The sequence below is a fragment of the Buteo buteo genome, chromosome 10, assembly GCF_964188355.1.
Source record: "Buteo buteo chromosome 10, bButBut1.hap1.1, whole genome shotgun sequence".
NCBI classification, from domain to species: domain Eukaryota; kingdom Metazoa; phylum Chordata; class Aves; order Accipitriformes; family Accipitridae; genus Buteo; species Buteo buteo.
Window position 1 is genome coordinate 2,489,607 of NC_134180.1, and position 27,740 is coordinate 2,517,346.

General features: G+C 39.9%; 3 protein-coding genes across 17 annotated transcripts in view; 2 read left to right on the forward strand and 1 right to left on the reverse strand.

Annotated features, from left to right (window-relative positions):
- Window positions 1–9,751, reverse strand: part of MYO9B (myosin IXB) — a 45,394-nt gene extending 35,643 nt beyond the window's left edge. For 10 of the 12 annotated variants that reach the window (XM_075037956.1, XM_075037955.1, XM_075037953.1 and 7 more), the window contains exons 1-2: window positions 9,679–9,738; window positions 3,086–3,195 (exon numbers count right to left, since the gene is read on the reverse strand). The gene's annotated coding sequence lies outside the window, so the exon portion shown is untranslated. Of the gene's footprint in view, window positions 1–3,085; window positions 3,196–6,563; window positions 6,636–9,678 lie in introns of all 12 variants that reach the window. The other 2 variants (XM_075037949.1, XM_075037950.1) reach the window with 2 other exon arrangements.
- A 725-nt stretch (window positions 9,752–10,476) lies between these two features.
- On the forward strand, window positions 10,477–18,004 carry HAUS8 (HAUS augmin like complex subunit 8). Its single transcript, XM_075037973.1, has 11 exons — window positions 10,477–10,548; window positions 10,627–10,697; window positions 10,805–10,860; window positions 11,173–11,266; window positions 11,972–12,085; window positions 12,632–12,714; window positions 13,337–13,408; window positions 13,930–14,088; window positions 15,056–15,197; window positions 16,260–16,401; window positions 17,157–18,004. Exons 1-11 carry the CDS (start codon window positions 10,526–10,528, stop codon window positions 17,275–17,277), a joined length of 1,077 nt encoding a protein of 358 aa, XP_074894074.1. The 5' UTR covers window positions 10,477–10,525; the 3' UTR covers window positions 17,278–18,004.
- Window positions 18,005–18,111: 107 nt separating this feature from the next.
- Window positions 18,112–27,740, forward strand: part of CPAMD8 (C3 and PZP like alpha-2-macroglobulin domain containing 8) — a 67,745-nt gene continuing 58,116 nt past the window's right edge. For 2 of the 4 annotated variants that reach the window (XM_075037961.1, XM_075037963.1), the window contains exons 1-2: window positions 21,819–21,842; window positions 22,485–22,582. In XM_075037961.1, coding sequence (XP_074894062.1) covers window positions 21,834–21,842; window positions 22,485–22,582 — 107 coding nt within the window. In that variant the 5' untranslated portion in view covers window positions 21,819–21,833. Of the gene's footprint in view, window positions 18,215–21,358; window positions 21,843–22,484; window positions 22,583–27,740 lie in introns of those variants that run through there. The other 2 variants (XR_012651935.1, XM_075037965.1) reach the window with 2 other exon arrangements.

The following is a 27,740-nucleotide window of genomic DNA, read 5'->3' on the forward strand; positions in this document are numbered from 1 at the left end:
TATCCCACGGAGTGGAAAGCTGCCACAATATCTATCCTCTTCTCACTTTTTCTTCTATTCCCATGCCAACCCTTCCTCCTTGTTATGGCAGCAAAAGCATTCATACAGCCACAAAGCAAAGTGAACTGGGATAAATGTTCAAATTAAAACTCCCTGATTTCCCCAGGTTAGTTTTAACCCAGATAATTTCCCTGACCTGGTTCACTGTATGGCTACACAAAAATTCTTTCATCCTCCCACATAAACCCTCCCTTAAAGCTACACAAACAGCTTGAGGTAGAAACAGGGCCTGATCACTTCTTAAATCAGCAGTGACAGTTTAGAGCAGCCATGAACTATGGCAGAAGGACCAGTGCACAGCTGCAAGGAGGAAGACAGTTCTGACACTGAGATCCACACTTTTTTTTTTGTTGTTTTGTTTTGTTTCCCCCAACTGATGTCTTTTCACAAAAGGTACAAGACAGGTACGGTATTTACCGCCACTCAACATAAGGAAACAGTGCCTATAGCTGACCAGCACAAATACTGCTGTCAACTCCTTCTAACCCTGCACACTGTAGTTATTTCTTGAACACACATAATTTACCCAGACAAGAGACTGCTAATTTCACTTGAGTGAACCACATCCTTGCTACAGAAAGGTTTGAACGTGCTTTTTATCTTCCATTTTAGGCAACAAAGTAAAATTAGTCTTATTGCAACTACATTTCAGTTAAGCTAACAAGATACCAAGTAACCCACACATTCACAAGCCTTTATACCTATCACATCAACTATTTCCTCACTGGGTTTCAGGAATCTCATGCATGAGTCTCCAAAAATCATTGATTCTGATTGCTTTTTCCTCCTTTCACCCCTGATGCAGGCCAGCAATCTAACTTCAATCGAAGATCAAACTCACGGAAATCAACCTCCTCCTTACTGCCAAGTCTAAAAGTCTCTAGACTTAGTAACATTCTGTGCCTTTGCTGGTGATTTTTTTCTCAACTGCAATTCAGTACACCCAGATTCCCAGGACTAAGCTTGCTTACGCTGCTTTAGTTCAACATTTTCCTAGCTTATCAATGGGTAGTAAAAGGAGAAGGACAATGAAGTACCCCCTTTGTTTTAACAGTCTGTAATACTTCGTACCCAGAATATCAATTCAATTTTTGTTTCAAGAACAAAGTGTTCTAATTATACACTTACATGCTGAATATACATATGAGAAAAAAACAAAGGCAGAAAAATGCCAATGAAGTTGCTTTTTGCCACTAAAGAACTGCACAGGAACTTCCATAAGACCACAGAGAGCAATCATTTCAAATTAAAATCAGTAGAGTTGGAAGCATTTAGCTGCCACTTCCACTGCAAGTAATGAATCACTTCACAGAAACATATGACATAGTTCTGCCTCATCAACAGCCTCAGAGCAGAGAACTGTGCTTTAAGGGAACTCTGAATAGTAAGCTTACAGAAGACATTGTTATGCAAGCTGGATAATTCTTAGTGGCTACTCATCAAAAGGAAGGCTGAGCAAGCCACAGACAGCAAGACAAACCACAGCACATCTCTCATCAAGCTGTATGATCCCTCCGAGAATGTTGGGGTTTTTTTTCCCCGTTAAATTTCATTCTTCATTCATTAAGGACAGCTTATTGCAAGAACTTGGTCATAGAGAAGGATGGACCAGTGAGCTCAAAGTCCCCTCTTCATTTCCTATGATTATCACTGACCAGTAGCTAATAAGTCTGAAGTACCTTTGAAGTAATTATGCAAGTGTAAAGCATTCTTAATGTACAGAAGCTCAAACACCTTAACATATAGTAGAATCTACAGTAGACTGCTGCTCATGGGGAAGATGAATCTGGAGCATAGACAGAAAAAAAAAGAACAGTGACCATTTTCCTCTCAAGTTAGCCAGCCAGCTCAAGGGACAGAGTCTTGTGCAGACTTCCTTTTTTTCCCCCCCCAGCAATTAGTTTCAGACACACAGTCTGGTACAATAGAGGAAGTCCCCTCAGTAAGCACTTTTGCCAAAACAGCACCCTAAGAAACATGGCACTAACTTTTTGCCCACACAGAAGAGCTGAACCTTGGTGCTGACCTCTGACTTTACTAATATACATTTCCTAACCTCATCTCATGTTAGCTACCAAGATATATCTGATACATTGCTCAAGACTCCCATATCACACTTTCCAAAGAGGAAACCGGAACACAGATGGCCTCTTCTCTACCGGTGAAAAACCCAGGCCAATTACAGGAAATAGCAATGTGATAGCTGGTAGTGTCTGCTCAGGTGCGTACGACTGAAAAACTAGAAAGAGAAAGACAAAGACCTCTCATCCTGAAGATGACAGATTTCTGACAAAGCAACATGCAGACATCGACCTTAATGTATTTATGCCATATACAGATTTCTAAATTATGCAGTCATCATACAACTTGATGGAAGTCCAAGCAGGCTTCCATCACTCTGTAGGAATGATTTGGAAGATAATGTACAGTAGAAAGAACTTGCTGAAATATGATTTCAGTGCACAGTCACGTCAGCAGTAAACAGAAAGACAGTCAGCATAACACTGCCCCATTTTAACCAGATATGAAATCAAGACACTACTTGCTTGTTTTCAACAGCATTGAGCTTTAAGACTGCTCTTTCACTCAACAACTTAAAACAGATATGCTACTTTGAATCATTTACTACTGATTATGAGGCTCTAAGAAAAAAAAATAAACTCTAAAAGTCACTTACAGAAGAGTAACACCCAATTACTGTTAACTCCTTTTAAGCAATTCTGCTTTTGTCACCTACGGTTTATTTACCTGAAAATGTACTACATGAGTCCCAGAAGAAATAACATGATGCTTAAATTCTGCTATCCAAAAATCAGAATGAGAATATCTAGTCATTGCAGAGGTTTGAGGAAAACCTGCTGGTCTCCAACTACTTGTGATATTCTTAGAAAGGGTATCAAATTTGTTTGATGATAATACTGCTCTAAAAGACAGACCTCTGACTTCATACTAAGCAATATTTCAAGCCACAAATTAGAACATAAAAGCAAAAGAGCATACACTGAACAGATTATAAGTTGGTTACCTAGTGAGTCCCAGTATTCAACTAAGGACAGGATATCATCAAGCAACTGGAGGATTAGATTCTAGTGAAGTTGGATTCCTGGCATCAAAGTAAACATTTTCATGATGGTTCTAAAAGAAAGAAGAGAGTTACTGATAAAGAATGTATCATAGAGAGATTGAGAAGGCAGTAAGTAATCAAAAAGCTAGATCAATTATATAGTTCAGTAGCACAGGAGCAAGAAAACAAATGCTAAACAAATTTCAGCTCAGTTTATAGATATATAACTTCAAATTTATCCAAGAAACAATCCATACCAGAGGGATAGAATGGGAGCTATCCTGAAATAGGCTTGAAAACCTTAGCAAGTAATCATTTAAACATGGTATTCTAATATAACACCACAAGCAGGACAGTGAATGTAATCCCCAGATAAACATCAAACGAATATTTAGTTACACCGTATTACCCTTCTACTGAGGAGGTACATGACCAAAACTGCATCTAGAATATATCCGAAATTCAATTAAGAAGCTAAGAATAGCAACCACAACAAAATCTGTTAGAAAATACCCTCTTACAGCAAAATACTCTAGAAGCTTTGTCTATGAGAAATACACAGAGAAGACTGATATCAGTTTAAGTCCTTGCATGGAGAACTAGAGTTTGGTAACAATCACCAGTTTGGAGGACAAAGCTATAACGAAAGCCAGTGGCTGGAATTCAAAGCTAGACAAACTCAGGCTAACATAAGACATAAATGTCACCAGAAGAGTACCCTACACTGCAAAAACTTAACTGACACTATGAGGCCTGACTGCTAAAGTTCTTTTTAGAAAATCAGCCAGTGCCCAGTTACAGATGTGCCACTTAATTAGAAAAGTTAATTAGGTACTACCCTTTCATTTATGTCATGGTCTAAGCAGACAATTACAATGATTCCTTCTAATTTTATGATCTCTAATTATTTAGAAATTTTTTGAGCTATTGAAATATTTATTCCGTGGAATTTGGCTCATCAAGGAAGCACAAGCCTGAATTCAGGTGCAGAGAACACTGGAAGAAAAAGGAGAAATACAAGAGTAGAAGGTAATAACGAAACCGTATTGGTCAGCATGCAAAACAGCAAACTTGGGAAAACAGCAGCCTAACCACCACTGTTGAGTTCTTCCTGTAGCTGGAAATTCTGCGAAGTTACCTCAATGTCTTTCAACACGCTTCCTTATAAGAAGCTCCATTCTAATGCATGGGAAAAAACCAATGCTGTGTGTTAGAGAATTTAATAAGTGGGAGGCAGAAGCTGGCACTCGGTGCACATCAACTAATTTTAGACTTCACATTCAGACTCCTTCCTGTTTTACTTTTCACAAGCCTTTTGTAGCACAAGTATACATCTTCATAGCACTTCAAATTTACTAAGTACAGTTGTCAGCATCTACAAAACACAGCAAAGCATTATTTTTCACTACACTCCTGTTTTACAGATGCAAACACAGAGTTAGGCAAGCTGGGCAAGACAAAAAAGTCAAAAAAAGTTAGACATGCAAAGCTTTTCATTCTAACCTTTTATTCAATATATTACACTGTATTAATTTTGAGGGCATGAGTGGGGCAACCGCTGCATGGGATTAGTGTGTTAAAGGATATAGTGATGTACAATTTGCACCATTGAGGCAGTGGTTTCATTGTGCCAGTATAACATACACAATTTAGTAGTACTTATTTCAAGTGAGATTCAAGAGAAGTAAATCTGGAATAGTGCCAGACAAATTTAAATATAAGATACCAGTTACAGACCACCTTTACTCAACTATCCTAGAAGGATAATTCCAACAGGTCTAGAAAAATGGAAGCAAGTCTAACCAATCTAGAATCTCTCTTCCGCATTTTGTTCCCTTACCTCATCTTTTGCAAGTTCTACAGTGTACTTGTTAATAGCACTAACATAAGTTTATAAGGCAACAGTCTAATGCCACATTTATTTTTATATTAGTTAGCAATTAGTACTTTCATTTGCTTATAAAAAAAAACAAACCACAACTCCTTGGGCTTACCAAACAATAACCTAACTGAACATGGGGCTGTACTATTTAATCCATCACTGGAGGATTGATAATACTTGCCACTTAAATCACTGAGTAGGGCAACATTTCAGGTAACTACTTCAATACTTTGTAGAAGAAATGCAGTAGGCGACATAATTGATCATCAATCTGTAATTTTACTTTTTGCTCAGACAATGTTAATAGAAATAGAAAACAAAAAATTTCAATTCTATATAGTAATTTTGATGGTATTTTCTAAGTGTTTTCAAGTCTCCATTAAGCCAATTAATTTTTTAATATGCATTAAAGCCAACATTGTCCAGTTAATAATGTAGTAAAATTCTAGAAGAGAACTTTGCCCCAATCAGCGCAGGGTATATGTTTAGTTTAAATAAGGCCATAATTTGAAGCCACATATTTAGTCAATGAATCATAGCGAAGCTAAAAAGGGAAAGCTACCATTACAGCAAAATTGTTGGGGATGAACTTTGTTATATTCCAGTTCTTCACATTTTCACGTACATTTCCAGTGCTACTCAAACTGAAAGATTCAAGGTTCTCCCATTGTTCATCAAGTAACTTTCAACACAAAAGTGGAAACGTATCCCAAGTACTTGACCTCTAATATTCTTGAATATCAGAATCGCCAAAGACCATACCCAAAAGAGACCCTTCTGTCTGATCAAATTGAAAACATTTAGCAATTTCAAAAATACTCAGCTATTACTTATCTTTGATTTCCAAAGCAAGGAATTTCCAGCAAGATAATAGGCTATAGAGACACCCTAAAGTTTCTGCAATTAACTTTGCATTACAGGTAAGGCAAGGGCCTCAAACCCTGCCTTGCCTCCTGTCACAAGGACCTATGGTTGCTGTTAGCTGAGCATAATTATTTTTAATTTTTTTCCAGTTTTCCAGATATTTGTAGATTACCTGAAGATTGCTTAGCATTATAGTAACACTTCAGTATTTTTCTTGGTCATAAAAAATTCTGCTGGACTAAACAACTTTAGACCCTTGGTTTTATTAAATTAAAAGCTCTTGGCTTTTCCTACTCCAAAAGGAGTAGATCTGAACGGAGCATACAAATTTACAACACATGTGTTACTACTCTTTGTAATCAACCCTGCCAGAGAAGTTACTGCCACAGACTGCCTGATAAAGGAGAAGCTGGACTGCAATGTAATACAGGTAACGCAATATAATACAGGAAAAAGTAAAAGAAATTACTTTGATTACAGGCAGTTCCTTCTCAGTCACCTTCTCCCTACTCCCCATGGCCCTTGAGACCCTGATACCAATCTAGGATCTCCACGGTCTCTTAGGTGGCCCTCAAACCACCTAAGATGCAGACCTCTACTTCCTCTCAGTGACTCAGATGCACAATTTAACCTCAAGACAAGGATACCTTATCAGGCTTACAGTGACATTAAGTGTCTGTAGCTTGTTATTACCTTACAAAAAGTGTGACGTCAGAGTTACAGATGTATGCTTGAGTATGATTCAGAGGAAATGAAAACACAGCCCTGTTGAGAAAATAAGGAATAAAGGCAAAACAACTGAGAGTGTTAGAGGCAAAGAACATAAGCCAAAAGAACCTTGGAGACTATTCTACTTTCTTTTGTAGTTTTCTTAATTTTATCCTTAATAGCATTACAGCTGTCAACAAAGGAAGTAAAAATTTAACTGGTCTAATGCTGCATTTACACCGATAAGAAATTTTCTTAAGAAACTTTCGGTTGAACTTTTGTGTGAATTATAAGAAAAAAAAAAAAAGGACGGTTCATCAGAAGAACATACACATGTCAAAAATGCCTTTAAAAACACTTTTACTGTTAAACATTGTTGGTCTTTAAAGGAAGAGCGTATTTCTCTAGGATCTGCATTGAGTTTCATTTTGTAATCAGATACAAACAGCACAATAAAGCCTAGATAAAAGCAACTCTGCAAGCCACACAAGTCACTTGATAGATCAAGAAAACACAATATACTAGAGACAAAACCTCCGAATTTTCATTTTCTGAAATAAAGACACTCCTAGTCCTTTCAGAGGGCAGATCTTCTATTAAAATAGCTATCTACTGAAAAAAAAAAAAAAAATCCTTATCAGCATCTCAGGCTTTACTTCTCCTTGATAATAGAATAAGTAGGTCGTGTTTCTTAGAAATGTGATTAATAAACATTTTCAGCCTTCAAAGATACAAAGAAGTACTGAACCACAAACTTTTTGTTGAATCTTAACTTTTCACTCTTTTCCTTGACTGTTGACGTAGCTAATACTGTTGCATCTTTTAGGAATTTTTCCTTTTTAAATGTGAAACATGGTATTTGATCGTCTAGCCAAGGAATGGCCATATTTAGCCTCAGTAATATTGAGCTACATGCAGATGAGTCAAACAGTTAATCATACACAGGATTATTCAGGAGGTCTAATATTTGAATCATTATTTGTCAGAAAACTCAGTCTGTACAAAGCATTACTTTCTAGGTGAACCTCATTTAAATTTTTCATCAGCTGCATTTTCTCTTCCTAAATTATTCAGTTCTGTAAGCATTTTAGGTTCCACAGAAAAACACAAACCTATGAGTCTTCCCACCTCTTGATTTGACTATCCATTTGCACAGACAGCTGCCCTGTCACTGCAAAAACTACAACATACAACTACTGAAAAAGCTTTTTGTTGAGACAAATGTTCAAGCAGGGCAACAAAAATAACCCCCACAAAAACCAAACTCCAAACAACCCAAATTGTACAGTGCCACAAAAACAGTTCCATCACATTACTGCAGTAACTCCTGAGTTTTATGGTAATAAGTAAACACTAGTGATTAAGGAAATGGCCTTAGATACATCATCCTGAAAAGCACAGACAATGTTACTGGACTTTACATGTAAAGAAAGTAAAGAATCTCATTGTTAGTTCAAAGACAAAAATAATCAAGATTAACTCTTTTTAGACATTGAATCTTGAAATGAATATGAATACACATATGCATTCGAAGTTCTCCATATTGCTTCTCCTATATTAAATGGATTTGTTCCTGACAAGATTCCAAGTTAAAGACACCAAAGACTTGCTAAAACTTGAGGGGTGTGACACCAATATACTAAACTGGAATGCAGGGTTACCTCACACTGTTACTTTAGGGCAAGTACTTCAGTCATGTATTCCAGCTAACAGACCTGAAATCAGAGAGCTTCTAATTACCCATGACAAACTCTTATTTGCAAACAGCTAGGTAGACAAACCGATACCAATCCACCTCTAGGAGTAATGTGGGAGGATGCTGATGACATCTTTGAAAGGCTAATTGCATTTGCCAGATGCCTGAGATCATCTCCAGCCCTTTGCTACACTGTCACCCATTTCCAGAAGGGAAAATCAAAGAACACTGAACTTATTTGTATCCAAAGTACTTCTCACTTTTCACAAACAGAACTTGCAAATAAAGCTGAGTAAGAATTTTGTCAAAATGCTTACAGAGTAATAGAAAACAAGGCTAAAAATTATACTGGGAAGTCATCTTACATTAGGATGACATATACCTCTATCAACTGTATGGTCACAATAGTCATGAATCAGGATAGTACTCTTGCTACTTTTAGTCTACAAATGTGTAACAGAAAGATGTTCCCAGCTTGCAAAAGTTTTACTTTCCAGGGATTGCAAAACCAACCTTACCAAAAAGACACAGCACTACCAAGATACAAACAACTACAGGCATATATCAATTAGGCAATGATGGTCACCATGATAAAGCATGGCCTCAACACAGTAGCAGCCCTGATGTTGTCAAGAGTTGCCCAAAAAATAAAACAAAGAAACAAACCCAGAGAGTTTTAACGATTTTTTTGAAAGATGCTGAGATACTTGTACGAAAGTTTACAGGCTGTTCATACCCAGAGTTAGAGACATCATGTGAAAAAGCAGAACGCTGTGTGGCTGTAAGATCAGTAAGCAGGAGATGGAAGCTACTATCGTGCCCTGCTCAACGGCAAGATCTTCCCCCTGCGTATCGCCTGAGTGACGGGAGGTGCAGACGGGCGGCGAGGCATGTTCCTTCCCTTAGGGCACGTCCAGCTCTTCGGGCACATCAGATGCAAAACGAGTCAGCAGCAACCCATCTGCCATCCCGTCCGTTACAAGCCCACGCAGCCACCCAGAAGCCAGGCACACCCCACAGCTCCAGCCTACCCCTCATCCCGGCCCCGAGCAACGCACCGCTCCAGCGCCCATCGCGCCGGCCGGCCCCGGGGGGCGTCCCCGAGGAACGGCTCCCGGCCCCCAGGCTCCCGAGGGAAGCGGCGAGGCCCCAAGGCTCCCGCCCGCCAGACACCGCGACCACCAACCTCCCTCCTCCTCCTCCTCCTCCTCCTCCACACACAGAACTCCCCCCCGCCCGCCGCACCGGCCCCGGGGCTCGGTGGGTCAGCGCCGTCACGGGTCCGTGTGAGACCCGGTCCCCTCTGAGGCGCCGCCACCATAGAGAAAGAAAGAGAGAAAAGGAAGGTAGGAAGGAAAGCGGGCGCCCGTTGGGGGCGCAGCGTCGCCCTTCGCCGCCGTTTACCTCAGCCGGTGGGTGAAGCGCTGGCGACCAGCACCGCCGCCCCGCCACAGGCCCCTGCTCGCCACTTCCGGGTGGAAGGGGGGGGGGGGGGAGGGAGGGAGGCAGGGCGGCGCCCATTCAGCGGCGCGCGCGCACTGCGCATGCGCCCCACCCCGCGGTGGGGCCGTGCGACGCGCCGGGGCGGGAGGCGCGAGGCGTCGCCCGCGGTTCGTGGCGGGCAGCGGTCGGCTCGGCCCGGCCCAGCCCGGCTGCTTCGCCCCTGCCTTGCGGCTCCCAACGCAGCTCGGTGAACGGGTGCTCGATCGGGAGCCAGGTGTTTTCTGAGGCAGGGCCTTGCGGCGAGAAGCGGGAGTGGGCGGATTTCTGTCAAAAGCGAAGAACCCCAGTGATGTTTCTCTGTGGGGAGCCTCGCCCCCCTCCTCCAACCCCCCCCCCCGGGGCTGTGAGGGCACCCGCCGCAGAGGCGGTGCTGCCGCTCACCGCCCTTTTCCAGCAGAGAAGATCCCTAGCGTAGCGTTCTTGAGCTTCACCAGCTGAAGCCGCACAGAGCGGCCTTCCTCCCACCAAAGGCCTGGAGAAAGAAGAGCATTCGGGGTCAGTCACGCTGCAGGCGTTGTCAGACTCTCGTTTCTTGCTTTACCTTGGTGCTGAGGGGAACGTAGCAGGCGCAGCCCGAGGGGGAAGGCATCCCCCCTTGGCGGGGGTCCCCTGCGGCGGTGGGTGTCTGCCCTGAGGGAAGCCGGCGGCGACGGGTCGTTTCATTCCTCCGCGCCGCCAGGGGGCGCGCGGCTTCGTCTTCCCCTGGAGGGCGGGGGCGGCGCTGCGCCTGCGCGGCGGTTCGAACGGGATGGCGGCTGAGGCGGAGGAAGGGTGAGCGGGAGCGTCTCCCCCGCCCGTCTCCTCACTCGTCGCCCGGTGCCGTTGTCATCTCCAGTTCTGTCTTTGCAGGATGTCCAGGCTGGCGAGCGACTCTAGTACTATGGTGGCGGGCGGAGAAGTGTCTAAGAATAAGCGGAAAGGTAGCCGGCGGGTGAGGGGGGAGCCCGCTCCGGCGGAGGCGCGGCGGGTCGCTGAGGCGGGAAGCGCGGCGGCGGGCCCGGCTGAGCTCTCTTTGCTCCTTCTTCAGGAGGAAGAATCGTCAAGTCTCGCTACTTGCAGTACGATAAGAAAGACGCCAAGAAGGTACTTGGGCGCCTCGCTGCCAAGCTCAGGTGTCGCTCAGTGAAGGGTAGAAATGGTGTGAGGGGCGGCTCGGACGTGTGGCAGCGAGAGCTAAGCAAAAAATCACTCCGCTGGGGTTATGAGGGAGTCGTAGATGCAGATTACTAGACGCAGACTGGGTTGGGAACTTGGGACTGTACTCAGGTGACTTGCAAAGTGTCAAGACGCACTGGGATTGTAGTTGTTTATTGTCAGCATTCAAGGTGGAGGTAAGATATATTGCTGATCGTCATTACCGCTTATGTTCAGTCTTATCTGTTTCTCGGTTGTCAGGATACTTCAGCAAATTCCTTTTTATCACCTGCTGCTAAACCATCTTCTGCAACTAAACCAAGATCAGGTCTTCAGAAATGTAAAACTTCTGCTGGTAGGTTTTACCAGAATTTAAAAGCTATTTTGTGAATTTGTATTTCCAACCTGTGGAACTCTTAACAACTCTAAAACGTTCTTAAGAGATGATATTTTGTATTACTGGCATCACTGCCAGTTATTACCTGTATACAAAGGGAATTGAGAAACTTGGTGCAGGATTAAGAAGTATAAACTCAAGTGCCTTAAACTCTTGTCTGGACATTCTGATAGAAAACTAATCTGAAACTGAATAACTGGGCTGTCTAAAATAAGCATAGCTCTTGCCTTCTGCACAAGGCTTTGAACTATTCTCTTACTATGCCCTCGCCATTGCCCTGCTCTTTTTATTTAATCTTTTTAATAAATCCCAGTGTAAATGATGGGAAATCCCTGTCTGCAAAACAGTCCATTTTTATTTATTTTGCAAGAATTGCAAAAGACTTTTCTGGTAAGACCTTAGCTTGACTTGAAAATACTGAGGAAATAACATTATTCCCCTTTCACATCTGAGTAGTGTTGTTGAACTGTGAAATGTTTAAGAGGATAACATTCTGAGCTACCTTATCTCTAGGTAAGTTAGGGAGTATACAAATGATATATATAAAGTAAATGTGTAAAAGTTCTCATAAGGTTGCTACATATTAGTGAAAGCATATATAATTGTGAACTTGTGCAGAATCTGTACTAATTCTTTTAGTTTGATAATAGCTTCTTTCTACAGATGTTCTCCCTAGCTCATTAAATCAGAGTAGTTTTGAGAAAGGTGATTTGCAGTCCACTTTATTGGATGAAGGTAAACTTAGTCGACCAGACCTTGATCTTTCAGCTATTAATGGTAAGCTTCCACTCGCACTCAATTTCTTGTTTTATTATTTTTAACGTGCTGTAACTTGATTTTACAATACAACATAATTCACAATACAATACAATACCCCTTGTATTTTTCTATATTCACAAAAGGATTTTGTTAAATAAGGTGTACGTTATTTCAAGTGTCTTTAAGCAGAGGTATTAAGACCTTTGGGGTTTAAATTAACTTCTCGGTTTTTAGTATCTTTTGGGTGCTCTGTTCTTATTGTTTAAGATCAAATATTAAAGAACAAAGTGACCTCAAGTCTTTGTTCCTATAACAGATGGGTGTTACAATTTTCAGAAGGGATGATAATCTATCACGTCTATCTGTAACTGTCATTTAAAGCTAAATGCTCATGTGATCCACATTTCATGAGTATCATCAGAGCCAGAAATAGGGCACAAGTCGACTTTACTGGTACACATAATAATTTTGAAATTGTCTTTGCCTTTGAAGAACCTGATGCTATGTTGACAAACCCTATACACTTTGGTAGAAGAGAGCAATAACTTTTCTGTTGTGATACAGATCCAGCTGTCCGCAAAAAGACTCCTGGTTCAAAATCTGCTTCCAAAGAAGGTACAGGGACATGTCAAAAAAACAAACAATTGGTGAGTCTTGCTGCTTTCATTCGTTAAGCATATTTATTTTGAAATGTGTGAAATGAAGATTTTCTATTTATCTTTAATCTTAATAACAACTTTGAGGTCCTGAGCCTTCTGGCAGAAGTCAGAGGATAGGTCTGTTCTACTGCTAGCGGTGTTTGTTTTGTTTATCAGATGTCTCAAGACGCTTTGCTTCCATTTCTTGTGGTAAAGAATCTGCTCCGATTGTGGGATCTCCTCAAGTGGATTCTTTTTGTATTCCTGGCCATATTTTTTAATTATATCACGTTATCCTTAAATGTTTTCTGACATTTTGCTCAGAAAACTAACATTGATTCAACCTAATTTGAAGTGCCTTATTTAGGGATCTCATTCAACGTAGCACTGAAACTTCAAGTTCTCTACCAGTATTATGAAAATCTGCTGAAAATGTTATAAAAAGTGGTGGAACAAAGGATAAAGAGGTATATTTAAAATGCGTTGCTAAAAAAAACCCAACCTTTTTTCATTGAGCTGACTATTGTTGATGATGATTCTGGGCACAAATTGGACTTCCAGTATTTGAATGTTGAAAAAATAATTGTTTAAATACCAAAATTGATGTAGTATGTTCTTTTCTTTTCTGAAGGGAAATGATTCTGATGCTCTGATGGAAGAGCTGGAATCTCAGACACTGCTTTTAACTTACCTAAGAGTAAAGGTGAGAATCAGTCAAGTACTTGGTGTTTCAGATGGAAGAACTTGATATTGAGGAATTGTTTAATTTCTTTCTATGCTTTCTGATCCGTAAAAGTTAGATTTTTGTGACATTATATGTTTATGGTTGTGAAACTGTATGACTTGCTTCGAAAACTCTCTTAGAGTGAATTAGTGCCAGTTTATTAAGCTGGTGCTGATTCTTCATGAAGTAGGGGTATGCAGAAATTTTGGGAAAACCATGAGTGAGAGTGTGTGGAATTCAAGGTTGTAGCAGTGACTTTGTGCTTTGTTCACTCAGTGCTGTATATGTATTTTTTTCCTTTACAAAAAATATTAGTGGGGTTGGGGGAAGAAGATGGAGAGGGGCTTTAACTATAATGTACTGTGCTTACTGCATGAGGTCTCTGATTCATTAATTGAAGCTCTTTGACCTGGTCCAATGCTTACATTTGTTTATTCAGAATATGTTAATTACTTAGATGTAGCATTACTTTAGTTGTGAATATTTTTTGAATGTAATAGGCAGAAAAAAATCTTGCCGAGCTGGAGAAAAAAGCAGAAAAAAACTTGTTAATGTTGTGTGAAGAAAAGGAGAGACAACAGGAAAAGCTCTATGAGTTGAAGCGTGAAATTCTACTCAAAGAGAGAGAACAGAAACTTGATGATGCATTAGACAAGCAGGTAGGCTTTATTACAATTTATGCTTCTCCTATATTTAAACAAGCTCACTTATGAAGTAGTCCTTTACCCAGAGAAGATTTCTCTGCTTCTGTGGCCTGCTGGTGTACAATTTTATGCAGCTTAAACAAAATAAATATCTGCTTCCTGTGGTGGCATGTAATGCTCTCTAGTAACCTAAGCAAATGCCTTTGTCACTTTTTTGTTGTCCCTTGTGGATAGACAGGAAGGAGAAGTTAGAGCTATTAGGCAAGGGGCAGCAATAGCGCACTGGTTGCCAGAGCAGTTTACAGTTGATGCACAGGAGATGCAAGTATCTTAAACCACGTGAACATCATGCAGTTATGCAATTACAGTTATGGCTAGAGCTGAGATGCTAACTCTTAGGTGAGAAGTGAGCATCTGTTCTTTATTTGTCTTATTTTCGTATGTTAGACAGTGATAGTTCTGGCCTGGTTGTAAGAAGGCAAGTTTCTAATGAAGTCCTTGATAATAGGTGATCTTAAAAGCTACACCTTCCCCCTCTTTGTCAGTATTTTCTTAGTTCTGTTGTGTGAAATTAAAAGGTAGTACTTTTTGAATAATTATTTTTCAAAACTGAACCAATGTTTGCTTTTAACAAATACGCATTGCAAAAATTAAAAAAGACTTTTGTGTTCTTGTGAATACACTGTTAACTACAGTCAAAGTATCATATATAGAACACTTTGCCTGCTATGTTGCTAATATCTCTGAGCTACAGTAACAAGGAAACTGGTATTGACCTAGGCATTTTGGGGTGGTAGAGGAAAACTTATTAAACAGCATGATAGGAATATCATACCACAAACTTCTTGAATTCCTCTGTCAACGAGCATTTCAGAGTGGTACTTGGGTCTTTTTGTAAATTATTTTTCTGCATTGAGCCAGGTCTGTACTAACAAAATGGCTGCTTTTGAAGAAGTGTTGGTTCATCATGTATCTTTTTCAGATAGAAGTACTTTCTCCCCTTGTTCCTGTTTGTGGACAGTTTAAAGACCAATATAAAAGCTTTGCAGCTTCCCTGGATGCCACTAGACATGAATTACCCATAAAGAATATTCACATAGAAGGAGATATGCTAACATACCTTGGTATGAAAATTTGATTAATCAAATTTATTTTCAAAAATAGTGGGTTTTGGCATGCTAAAATTCTTACATTGTTATTATTGGATCTATCTGCGGCCACTGGAGGAATTTTGTGTACTCTTAGATCTTGTATAGACACTGGGCTGCAACGTTAGTCACGTGTTTTGCTGCAAATAATTCTTGTTTCCGTTTAACCACTAAAATGCACTTAAGCAAGTTTTTTATCTTGCAGCAGGAAAAAACCTAACTTTCTAAACTAGGGTAGTTTTCATATATACTTTCTTTAGCAAGTTTCTGTATCTTTTAACTATATTCATGGCATTCCTCCTCCTTTCTTGTTCCTAATGTGTAAGCAAGTTATAGAAATGCTATGATGTCTTCTTGTTTCTGTGTTTGAGGGATAAAGTCATGAGGGTAGACTTGCTCGTGTTTCCTGTAGAACTAGAGCTTAAATATATTGTGTGATGTCTTGAATCAGAGAGTGTTTAATAAATTAGTACTTGTGGTTTGTATTGAAGTCTGGGCAAAAAGTTATATTTTTAAACTGCTGGTCTGCAAGAAATGAGATTCTTAAACCATTTGCAATAATCTTGCTTACACTTTGAAACGAATTGAAAAGGTTTGTTAAAGAGCTTAGAATTCTTGTAAGGACGCTTGAGAGAAAATAAATACATGTTTTTAATTTGTGAATGCTAAAGGAAAGGACTGGATAAATTTCGTGTTGGGGGTATATGCCAATAGCAATATATGTAACTGGCCAGGGAATTTTGGATGTTTAAAACTTGGTGGTTTTTTTGCATTTGTCTTGGAAAAAATCTTTGACATACTCTAAATGAGAGCTTGATTAGCAGTTTTAATAGCATGTTGCTGGTGTTAGTCTTCATAGCTGAAAATAATTTGGCTTTCACAGTGTTCTCATAGTGTGTTTGCAAAAGCTGAACAGACAGTAGTTTTCCATCATCTAGTTCACTTGTTTCTGTGGTTACTCCAGCTATTAAGTAATCTTGTATTAACTGATGCTACTGCATGCATTTTGAATAATATCTTTAACATCTCATATTGCAGATGAACTGCAAAAGCAATTAACTATCACACAGGAACTTCTGACAGAAGTTATGCCAAGCTACTCAGAAGAAAGTGCAAAAGCATTTAGTGTGCTGAAAGACCTTAAAGGAGTTTCTCAGCAACTGGATAAAGAGCTTCAAAGGTATTTACAACTATCAGGTGAAAAGACTCGTTGGCTAAATATTCAGAGGAAAATCTATAGTCTCAGTAGAATATATCCCGAATATATATTAGAGGAGGATTAATTGAGGGGATAGTAGCACTAAGTTTAATTCTGTTTGTAGCAGACATCTGCATTTCTGTCCCTACCCCATCTACAGTCAAAGATGTTTGGGGTTTTTTGTTTGTGTATTCTAAGCAAACTGCTTTAGCGTGCCATTCTCTTGACACTTCAGCTGAGAATTTCAGTGAGCAAGAAAAGCCCTGGTAAAGTGCAAATATATAGGAGAGTGGAGAACTCCAACAGACAGAAAAGTGAACTGGAAGCACTATGTCTTAAATAATAACCAGGCAAATATATCATCCTTTAGGAGGTGCAACGAGGACAGAAAAGGTTTCTCTCTTGGAGTGTTGTGTCAACAAATAGAAAGTATCATGGAGAGCATGAGAAAGAGATAAGGCATGATAAATTCCCTTTCCTTCCTTCATTTCCCTAGAAGAAATAACAGCAAAACCTTTGAAGATTGAAAGACCATAAAGCCACACATCTCCCCCTCCTGCAAACTGCCCCTCCTCTCCTCCAATTTCTAGCCTTTGGGAAGAAAATTCATATTTCACATTTTTGATTCTGGTGGCTCCATGGTAGGAGAATGATGCGAATGTCCAGGCACATAGCCTTTGGGGTTAAGCAGAAGTTATCCTCAGAGTAACTGATTTAGTTTGCTTCGTTTGTTCCAGGAGCTTCACAGAAGTGCAGAACCTGTCATTTGCAGTTACTAAAGAAGTTTCTCTGCATAACCAAAGAATATGCGAAGAGAAAAATGGACTAGATGTTGTGAAACACTGGTACTTCAACTAAGTTTGTGTATTGTTTTACTAACGAGTGGGTTCTAAATCAATGCCAGCATACTTCCTGTGTGAACATATCCAAATTTTCAGTTATACCAGAATATGAAACCAGCAGCATATATGCTTACTAATGTAAGAAATGGAGTTTTCTTCTGCATGTCCCATAAGGAGACATCTTTTTTTTTAATATGAATTTCTGTGACACCGTTTTCATCACCTTCTGCCTTGACAATACTGAAAGGTAAATAATTAATGTTATTCTTAGCAAATATGACCTATGTATTGTTAAACTTCTTGTTCTACTTCCTTGGAACTGGCTTCAAGTACACTGTTTTGCATCTCTTTCCGAAGTAGTGTTCCTTAGAGAGCAGCATATCAGAATATAGATGTGGAATTGTGTATGTGGTACTGTATATTTGCTGATCTCATCAGGAGGATCTGTAGGAATGTACAGCATGATCATTGGTGGCCCAGTGAAGAACTTCTGGAGAAGCTCTTAATTGTCCCTTATTTCTGGATTTGCTGAGAGGAAAAGCTACCAAGGTAGCAAATAATGAGGCTGATGCTTGGAAGGAGCCTGGTTACTTCTAACAAGTGAAAAGTTTTGGTAACTTGTTGCCTAATTGTCTTGGAAACAAATTATTAAAATCATAAATGCTTTTGTATTAACCTGATGCCTTCTCTTGAAGGACTTTATTTATTCTTTTTAATAATAAAGACTGTTTTCCACTGCTATATCAATAGCCTTCATGTTTTAATATCTTCACTGATCTGCAGAAGCTTTTGTTTCCATTTGGGCTTACATAGGACTAATACTACACAATATATGCAGTGGTGGACTTATAGACACTAACCAGTCCCAGTGGCAAGCCACGACCTACTGGCATCCAAAGTGCTGAGACCAGAAGACTGTGCATGTGGAAAGAAACTTCAAACCTAACTACCGAGTAAGTGCCTGAGAGTGTGGTCTTGTTATGAACGTACTTGCCAGATGTGGCAGGTTTTTTCAACACACTTTACATTTTTATACATGGAATGCATTTCTCTGAAACACATGCTATAGCCTGTATTTTTTTTACCTGTGGAACCTGTTTCTCTGATGGTTTTTCAAAAGCTTTGCTTTGTATTGTCTGCTTAGTGTTATGTTTCTGGCTTAAGCTGTGTCTATAAAGCTTTTTCGCCTGCTCAAAAATTACTTGGAGCGTTCTCCTTGCACTCCTTGAAGTTCTATTCAGACTTTCTTCCTGGTATTACTAAGAGTCTAACTAGATTCTTGTCTCCTTTTATTAAAAATTAGGAGTAAATTAAGCTGTAGTAACTGGATCAGTGAGATGTGCAGTGCACTGGATGAGAAGTCAATATATAACAAACTATTAAGACTGTATATAATATCGGTGTCACTTTTTTCACAGTAACTTATCCATGAGCCAGTGAGAGGGCAATGAGTTATTTTAAGTTATTCATCTGTTATTTCTTCTTCCTCAAACATGTTAGGTGATCTGCACTTAACAGTTCACCTGTGTGTGCTGCCAGTCCCTGAGTCATAGGTACTGCACACAGCAGGATCATGCTCTGGGCCAGGAACATGATGAGCTGCACCTACGAAGTTGGCCACTGGGTGGGGAACTTTGCTAAGCAGTCAAGTCATGGGTTAGCTGCATATTAGCAGTCTGTTTATTTTTGGTGGATGGAGATCTCTGTAGAAAGGCTCCATATGATGAACCTGGTGGTCAAACAACTGTTTTTCCTAGGTTTGGATAATTGCTAGGATGTGTGTCCTCATGCCTTTAAGCTGCTTATTATGAGTGTGTCATTCTGAAACTCAGAAAATTAAGAGTGGTTGTCTTAAATGTGAGGGGGAAGGGACGAAGTAAAAATCAAGTTTAGTGTCTCTTGATAGTTCTGTGTCTGCACAGACACAAGTCAGAATGTCTTTCCTAGGTTTTCTTGATGGTAGACCTCATTGCTGGTCTAAAAAAAGTTTGTTTTTTTTAAGAAATACTTTTAAATTAAACCCATCCTCTTCAGTCAAATGACTTTCTACCATTGAGATACTAGTGTGTGTGTGTATATGTGTATATATATATACACCCAAATGATACTTAAGCAACAGACAGCACTATAAATTTTTTTAGAAGTGCTTTGATTTCAGGTATATATTTTCCATCTAGAGCATAAATGTACATTTTCTGATTTTAATGTTAACATATATCCTTTTACTCAGTAATTTGGAGAGGGGTGAAAGAGGACTTGGGTGGAGTTTCAGCTTCCTTATGGATTTTCTCACTCGGATCAATTTCTAGATTAATCAAGTGCAATATATCTGCATTGATATTATAAAGTGAAGTGGAACGCTATTAGTTCTCTCCCATGAAGAAGGGTGGAGAGAAAGGTTCTACTTGCTGTGATCATGATTACAGGCTCTGAATTTTCGGGGGCGGTAGTTCATCCTTGCTGCTGCAGGTGGCAGTCATTGTCTATACAAGCCTAAGGCAAAGTGGGAGTCCTGGAGCTAAAGGCCAACTGCATGTACAAAACAATGAAGTGCTTGGGGATGTGCGCTTATTGTTTCAGAAGAATCATAGGCATTGATTTGAGCATTCTGGCCATTCTTTTCCTTAAATTGGACACTTGTGTAATTCTTTGTACAAATGGTAGACAAGTGTTAGATAAAGCAGCTCAGCCTCTCCAGGAAAGGGTTTTAAGCTGTTTTGAAGTGAGACTTTTCCATTTTTATTTTCCTGAATATTCTTTCTAAGTGGTTCCGGGTTGGCTCTTTGCAGAAGTGTTTTAGGCTCCTCCACCTTGAAATAGCCACAGAATTAGATGCTGCCACATTTAACACTGTACAAACAACAACAACAACAAAGAACTGCAGAATCACTGGAGCAGGAGCTAAACAGATGTGACACCACTTATTTTGTATTTTCCACTTATTTTCTGACAATGTCACATGCTCTGAATCAGTTGGAATCCTATTTTATTTAAGGGCCCTTTTTATTCAGGTTATCAATCTCCCTTTTTTTTTTTTAAACCTAGAATTAATAATGTTCTCCCTTCTGTAATTTGTATCAATGAAGATTTAGTTTTGTTCTATCTGAATTTGTGCAGTACTTATTACCTATGTATTCATCTTCTAGGCCAGAGGTTCTTACTGACCAATTGTTAACATTCATGTGTCCTAAGGTGCTTTTTTTTTGGGTAGGGGACCTCTTTTTCTCTTCCAAAAACTGAAAGCAATTGTGAAACAAGCCGGCTAGGTCTGAGAGCCTGGGTGGGAAGGGGAGAGCACACAGAATGTAAGTATTTGTACCCTGCAAAATTCTCTTAATTGTCTAAAAAGCAGTTGGCAAGGTAATTTTGAGCTAGGTTTGCACTGCACAGATTGCACTGCCTGGATTGTGATATTTCTCGGGGAGCTCTGACAGTGTTCTCTTCAGTTACGCTGGTGTTGCCTGACTGTTTTGACCACCAGCTCAGGAGGGCTGAATCAAAGCATTTTTTGCTGTAATTCCTGTGCTCTCTGCAATAGGGTCACCAGGGGTCAAGGTAAGGGAGCATCCCTCTTTGCCTGTGGTGCACTATCGTGGAGCTGCAGCCCAGGAGATAATCGAGGCCCGTTCGCCTCTTCACCACCACCCCCCAACCCTACAATTCTTTGTTCACACTAGCTTCAAATGGAGCTGATTCTTTGCTCATCAACAGCAAGTAAGCAGCTCATGACCCCAGCAGATGTTTCTGCATTTTAGGCTAATGAGAACTTATTGGATTACTGCAGTCTTCCCTGCCTCGGAGTAAATACCACTTTGTTGGAGATCCGGAAACTCATACTGAATATGATAAACAAACTGCTGGCTGGACTGTGATTGCCAGGACATGAAAAGAGTTCCACAGCGGCAGAAGATCTAACAGCTCTGAAATGCACCACTGAGCCACACCAATTAAGAGCATTTCCAGTGATTATGTGAGCGTTCCTGTTCAACTCACAGAAATGATTTTAGGTTGTTTCTTCCGCTGCGTTTGTGTGTGGTCTGTAAAGCAAGCACAAGGATGGAGGGTGAGGTTTGCAGAGTAGTCTCAAATGGCTCTGATCAGTTTCTTTTAAAATATTTCTGTGATAATGTATATGCGAGACCTATCGAGTTTCCTGCTATTTCAAGATCTTAAACTTCGTATGTTAGGGAAGCAAACACAATTTGCCTCTTAAGACATAACTAATTTCTTGTTTATACAGATAATGTGTTCAGAGATGGCCTGTAGGATATAAAAACTTAATTCCTTGTTTTAATATCTACTACATGTGGTGGTGGGAAGTTGAACAGCTGATTGATCAGTAGAGTTTTCAGGACTACTACCCAAAAAGGTGCTCTGTCTGTGGCACTTAATCCTTTCAGCAGTCATGCTTTGTTGTGTATTTCTTCAGAACTTTTTAGACAGTATTTCAGTAAGTGAAATGGTAAACAAGTAACTACAGGAGTGCAGCACTGATTCCCAGCTAAACCAAGATGAAGCTTATTAGCTTGACTATAGAGCAATGTTGGTACACTTACACAACTTCAGCATATTATGGACAGGGTAAGTATGGAATCTGTATAGGCAGTACCCAAATATGGCGATAACCTTTAACCCTTTCTTGCCACCTTCTTTGTCTTAGGAAATTTGTCTCCACCTAACTGAACAAACTCAAATTTCTCAAATTAATATGACTTGTATGATAAAAGGATGCCTCTACCCATTCCTAGTTATAAAGGTGTCCAGCTGAATTTTTAATAACTCTTAAGTGTGGAGACTTCACAAGTTCTCTAGATCCCTTATTTATGTATAAAACTGCCACCAAACACTAGACTATGCACAAACTTCTATTGCATCAGTCATATGTAGAGGCTGAGAAGAAAACTGGGAAGGAATTTCTTACTAAGTGTCTTAATGACCAGCCACTTCTGATTAAGCACAGTGCTCTATTCCCATTCTAAATTGACATCTGCCCATATGAATGATTTCTTAGTACTATCTCAGTCATTTTGTCAGGAATTAAAATGTTATACTACTGTGAAAGATCAGCCTCTCCTGTTCTACAGATGATTAATAAGCATTTTTGACAGAACTGTTTAATAATTATGTTCTCGATATCATTATCTTCTTGTTATATGCTACTCAGATTACATTCTTATTTTGAATGTGCTCTTTAATTATCCTTCCCTTGTAATTTTGTTCTAGAGATGCTTGTGTTCGTGGGAGGCAGGATCAGTCTTGTTTCTACCACTCTGTATCTGGACTGATGTAGTTTCTGTTAAAAGACATTGTCCTCATTGCTGGTAAGATTGCAGTAGTATGGCAAAGCCAATAGGACACTTGTTTTGCAGTTATCAGTTTCTACATTAGGTATCCATGTTTGGCTAACAGAAAGGAGGCTGTCACAGGAACACAAATGGAGAACAAAACTGGGAGTTAGAGAAATGGGTGGGGGATTTTTACCATAAATATAATGCTGTAAAAAGTAACTAAGACCTTATTCTTGACTGGTGGTATGTAATGACTGAATGAGTGTTTTCCACTGGGGATGGGGGACAAATGATTCTGGCTTCCCTGAAGCTGATGAATTGTCCCTTGTTTTTTATTTTTCACCCACCTTCTACTGAAATCTAGTGCATACAGGACTTAATGCAAAACTAAATAGTTAATAACCTTGTTTTTACTGCAGCATCTTCTCTTATGTGCACAATTTACACATGTATTCTCAAAATTTTTAAATAAGTGAGTGTTACCTTGTGTGCCTTTAGGTCTGGTCACCTGTGTGACAAGTTAGTGATAACACTCATGCTGAGGCAGTTAAAAAGGGCTAATTATTGATGGCATGATCCTGCCACTTGATTCACGTGACTAGTCTTACTGATCTGAATTTTGTGATTGCGGGGGGGGGGAGCAAAAGGAGGTACAGCTGAGAGTATCAGTACTCAAGAATTAGTATTATTTAGAGCTTAGTGTTAACACTGGTTTTTATTTGACAAATACCTGTCTGATAATTTTAACATTGCATGTAGTTTATTTAGTAGATAGATGGAACATGGGTGGTGGTGGGGAATTCTTTCTTCTGCAGAGTAATGATGAGAGTGTACAAGCAGTCAGGACATAAATTAGATCTAGTCAGAACCAATATAGATGTACTTGCACTTTCTTCTATAAACTGCAGTCCCTCCCTCACCTTTCTGACACACCAGTATAGCCATACCAATCCCCTGCACACTTTCAACCTGAACAAGTGCCTGAGATTCCTAAAATTTCATGAGGAGCAGAATTACATTTTTTGTAAACGAAATAAAAATCCGAACTATGCACAGTGCAAGCCGGTGGGTGAATATGGCCCATAGATTTGACTGATGAATAGTTTTTATACATAAGCAGTTCTTACAGAACTTCCTTTAAACTCCTAACTATTACCAGATGTGGGTTGCAGGCGGCTGCTGGAATTCCAACACCTGTTGCATCACACTGAATAGGATTCATTTTGGCAGGCACAGAAAATTCCATTTCAGTAACTAAATAGTTTGAAATGATATCTAAAGCCTCCTTTTTTCTCAGACCAAGCTGATTCTAGCTTTATTTACAGGATTGCACATACTTTCATAATTAGAAGATGGTTTGCAGTCTTTAGAGACTGTAATTGCCTGATATTTCTTATAGTCAGTAAATATCAAGTAGAAAATCTTCAATTTGGAAGAAATCTCTCCTGTTAAAAAAGTTAACAGTTATTTAAAATGACTATACTCCTCATAATGATAATTTCTAGCTGTGATTTCTGAAATGTAAAAATACAGTGTTTTGTGTTCAAAAATATTATAGCATTATGCTGAAGATGGAGCTCCATTTTAGAAGTGTACTGTGCTGCATTCATCAATTCGTTGCTGAATCATATTGCTTCTTCAATGTCCATACCCAGAGCTTTTTCAAAGCTAAAATGTGGATTACTACAGAATGGGTGTTTAGTGGCACTTTGTGGGGGTTTATTGGTATGTACCCCATAGATCTCAGGCATGAGTCTGTAAGGAACTGTTTGTGGGTCTGCTTTATGAAGAGGCATAGATTAAGTGTAGAGATAGTTATTTTTTCAACAGCATGATGCTGTTTTACCCGAAACATACCTGATCTCTGGAGGACTATTATCAAAATCATTGTTTTGATTGGTGAGGTCTTGTACATCAGTTGTAGGCTGCTGTACCATAAGAACAGCAAAGGTGTTTCATTTTAGTTTTGCCTCCTTATTGTCTTTAATCAAAGGATTTCAACACGGTCTTAAGTGTTACCCTTAGGAAGGAGGCTAACATTAGTATTGCTGCTTTGCAGACAGGAAAATATTGAGGCATACAGGGTTTTGTGGATGTATTTGAATATATGATGAAGCTGAAAAAGAACGTGGATTTACCAGATTTTGCTTTATCATTGCATGTTTTGGTTTGTCAAAAAAACGACCAAACCCAACAAACCAAACCCAAAACATTCCCACTTTAATGGACTTTCTAGTAAGTTGCTTTTCATAAAGCCTAGCTGTTTGCTTGGGAAAGGATCTTTATGGTTCTAGAGTTTGAATGAGTTTGAATAAACTGGAGGAGAATGCAGCAGTAAGGAGGAATCTAGTCTTTTAAATTTAGATAATCCAGCTATTTCCATTTCTAGTTAAGTTGCAAAGGACAATCTGTGTTGTAAAACAGAGTTCTTTTATTAAGAATATTGTAAACTGTTTGAAGTGAGACCTAGGTTTGACAGAGTTGGTGCAAGTTAATGTTGATCTCAACAGTGCCATAGTTGCATTTAATAGGGAGAAAGATAAACTAATGTTCTAGTGAAACATTTGTAGAAAAATACAGCTCTTAATAAATCTGAATGGCAGGCATTATATTTAATTCCATGTAAAACCAGTGTAATGTCAATTGAATTGACATCACCCCAAAGAATATTAGTGCAAGGTTTGTGGAGAGTGTTCACATCTTAAACTAACATAATCTAACAAAATACATTACCTATTCTTACAGATACTGCCTTACTTATAACCTTGACCATCATAGCTAGTACAAGCTAGTACAACTCCTAGTGCAAGTAGAATAGTACCATTTGAGTACAATTACACATTTCTGAGGAATGGGAGATCAGAGGAAAAACCCTATATACTTTAAAGATGGAGAGAAAAGATGTGTTAGGAGGGCCTCTTTTTGACTTCATGCTTTCTTGCACGTGTCTTCAATTTGGGGCAAACAAAAGAGTCCCTTGGTAGCTCTTGTAGCGTTGTTTTGTCATGTGAAGATACATGAGCAATGAAGTGAGCAAGAGAGGAGCAGTTGTGCTTAAATAGCACAGCAGCAAGCAGAATGGATTCAGCTTACATAATATTAAAAGCTGAAAGCTGCTCCAAGACATTCTGCAACTCCTCCCACAGATGAGCTATAGCTAGAAAAATCCCATTAAAAATAAATAAAAATAACCTTTCCCAAGGTGGTGAACAATCTTTAAAAAGTCTTGTTCAGTAGTGAGAGCATAATTTTGATGTTCTTATTGTATTGAATAAAATTTCTTGACAATTAGGGCAAGTCTTAAAACAGGATATGTAGACAAACATTAGTTAAGGATTGTTGATGTAATAAGAGTGGTTTAAATAGGTGATTTCTTTAAAACCTTCTAAACTTGCTTGGCTATGATTTTAGCTGTCGTGTCCAGTCCTAAAAACTGTAATAAGCCTTGCAAAATACATAGTCCTTTTGATTTGAGACTGTTAAGTTGTCTGGTATAAGGAATTTTCAGGAGAGACACAGTTTTTAAAGCCCTAGCCTAGCTTTTCTTTCTTTTTTTTTTTTTTTTTAATTTGACAAAGTTTGTTCCCTCTTCTAGACTTGTTATGCCTCTCCACAAAAATAAGACAATGCTGTTTTAAGATAGGTGTAAGTAGGAAAATGTAGCCACATCTAGCAGTGTTCTCCATTACTGTAGATAATCTGAACTTATCAAAAAGCTACTGAGTTAATGATTTTATTTTTTTTTAAGGGAAATAATATTAAAATTAGTTTAAGTTTCAAACAACTTGAAAAATTTAGGCACCATTTTGTTGCTCTGCTGGCTGTGGACTGATCAGTCTCTGAAGTCCTATTGCTGAAGTAGTCAGGGAAACCTCACTCCTTTTGATGACTTTGTGTTTTTAGGGAATGGACTGACTTGCAGAAAATGTGTTAGCTAGAAATGATACTGCTAAAATATATGGTGACTGAAATAATTTTAAGAGGGCGAAAAATAGTTTTAAAAGTTTACCAGCATTAGCAACTTGTTTTGCTGTTTTTCTTGTCAGAAGCTAGAAGAAAGGGCCTTTGGTAAACTATTGAGTTTACTTTTGGATACAAATCTGTATTTTTGCTATATAAAATGCTGGGCTCCATATCAGTGATTTTTAGAAGAAATGGAACTGAGGTTCAAATAACAGTGCTAACCTAGGGAAAAAAAAAAGTATTTTAGATTTTTTTTTTTTCTGTTTTCCAAGTAGTTTACCTTAAGCCAGGTGTGTAGTGTTGGAGAAAAAAATATGATTCAAACTACCTCCATTGAGGGTTTTCGCTTATTCCTGGGGAGAGAGTTCAGCTCTGCTGAAGCCCATCTGGGATCCTGCCTTGCCTGGGTTGTCTCCAGCAAGGGTTGGAGAAGTCATTCCCTGGTATCTATATGCAGCATTTAATCCATGGCTGTGAGACATGGCATTTACTCTGTCACCTTCGATCTCTGCTGTTGCTTTGGATCTGCTTTTCCTCGATTTGTGTAAGCTCTACTCTTAGGCTGCACCCTCTTCTTCAGACCGGTGTAGTGAGAGCTCCCCCTCCTGTCTCAAGCCCCTGTAACCAGGGGCTAGGACAGAGGGATGGAGATGGACAGATTAGGGCCTAGGGATGGGGGAGGATAGAGTAGCATCGGTCCTGGCACTGGGTTTTGGGTCGGAAAGCAGTTCTTTGGCAGCGCTCGGTGGAGCGCCTCGGAGCACAAAGGCTCAGTGAATGGGACCAGACCCATGCAGGGGCTGCTGTGCCCTGGTCCGGGTTGACGGGACTTTTGGGAACTTGAGCTCTGGCAGCTCTTGCATCTGCGTGAGGCGCACCGGTACCCTCGGGGGCTGGAGGAGGATGGCGGAGGGCTCGGGCAGGTGCTCTCCCGGGGCTGGTCGGGCTCGGCAGAAAAGGAGCCGATGCCATAGCCGCCCTCGGGGCAGAAGGCCGGCCGGGTTAGGCTGTCCGGGCTGCAGGGAGGATGGTGAAGGTGAGGAGCGGGCGCCTTTGGAACCCTCCGGGGTCGGACCCTGGCGCCGGGCGGGCAGCGCACCTGGGACCGGGCGGTGGCAGATTGCGGCCCGGGGCCGAGAGGCGGAGGTGCGGGGGCCCGGCCCCCCTCCTTCCCTCCCCCGGTGCACGCTGTCAGGAGCAGGCGGGGGAACCGCAGACAAAGAGCCGG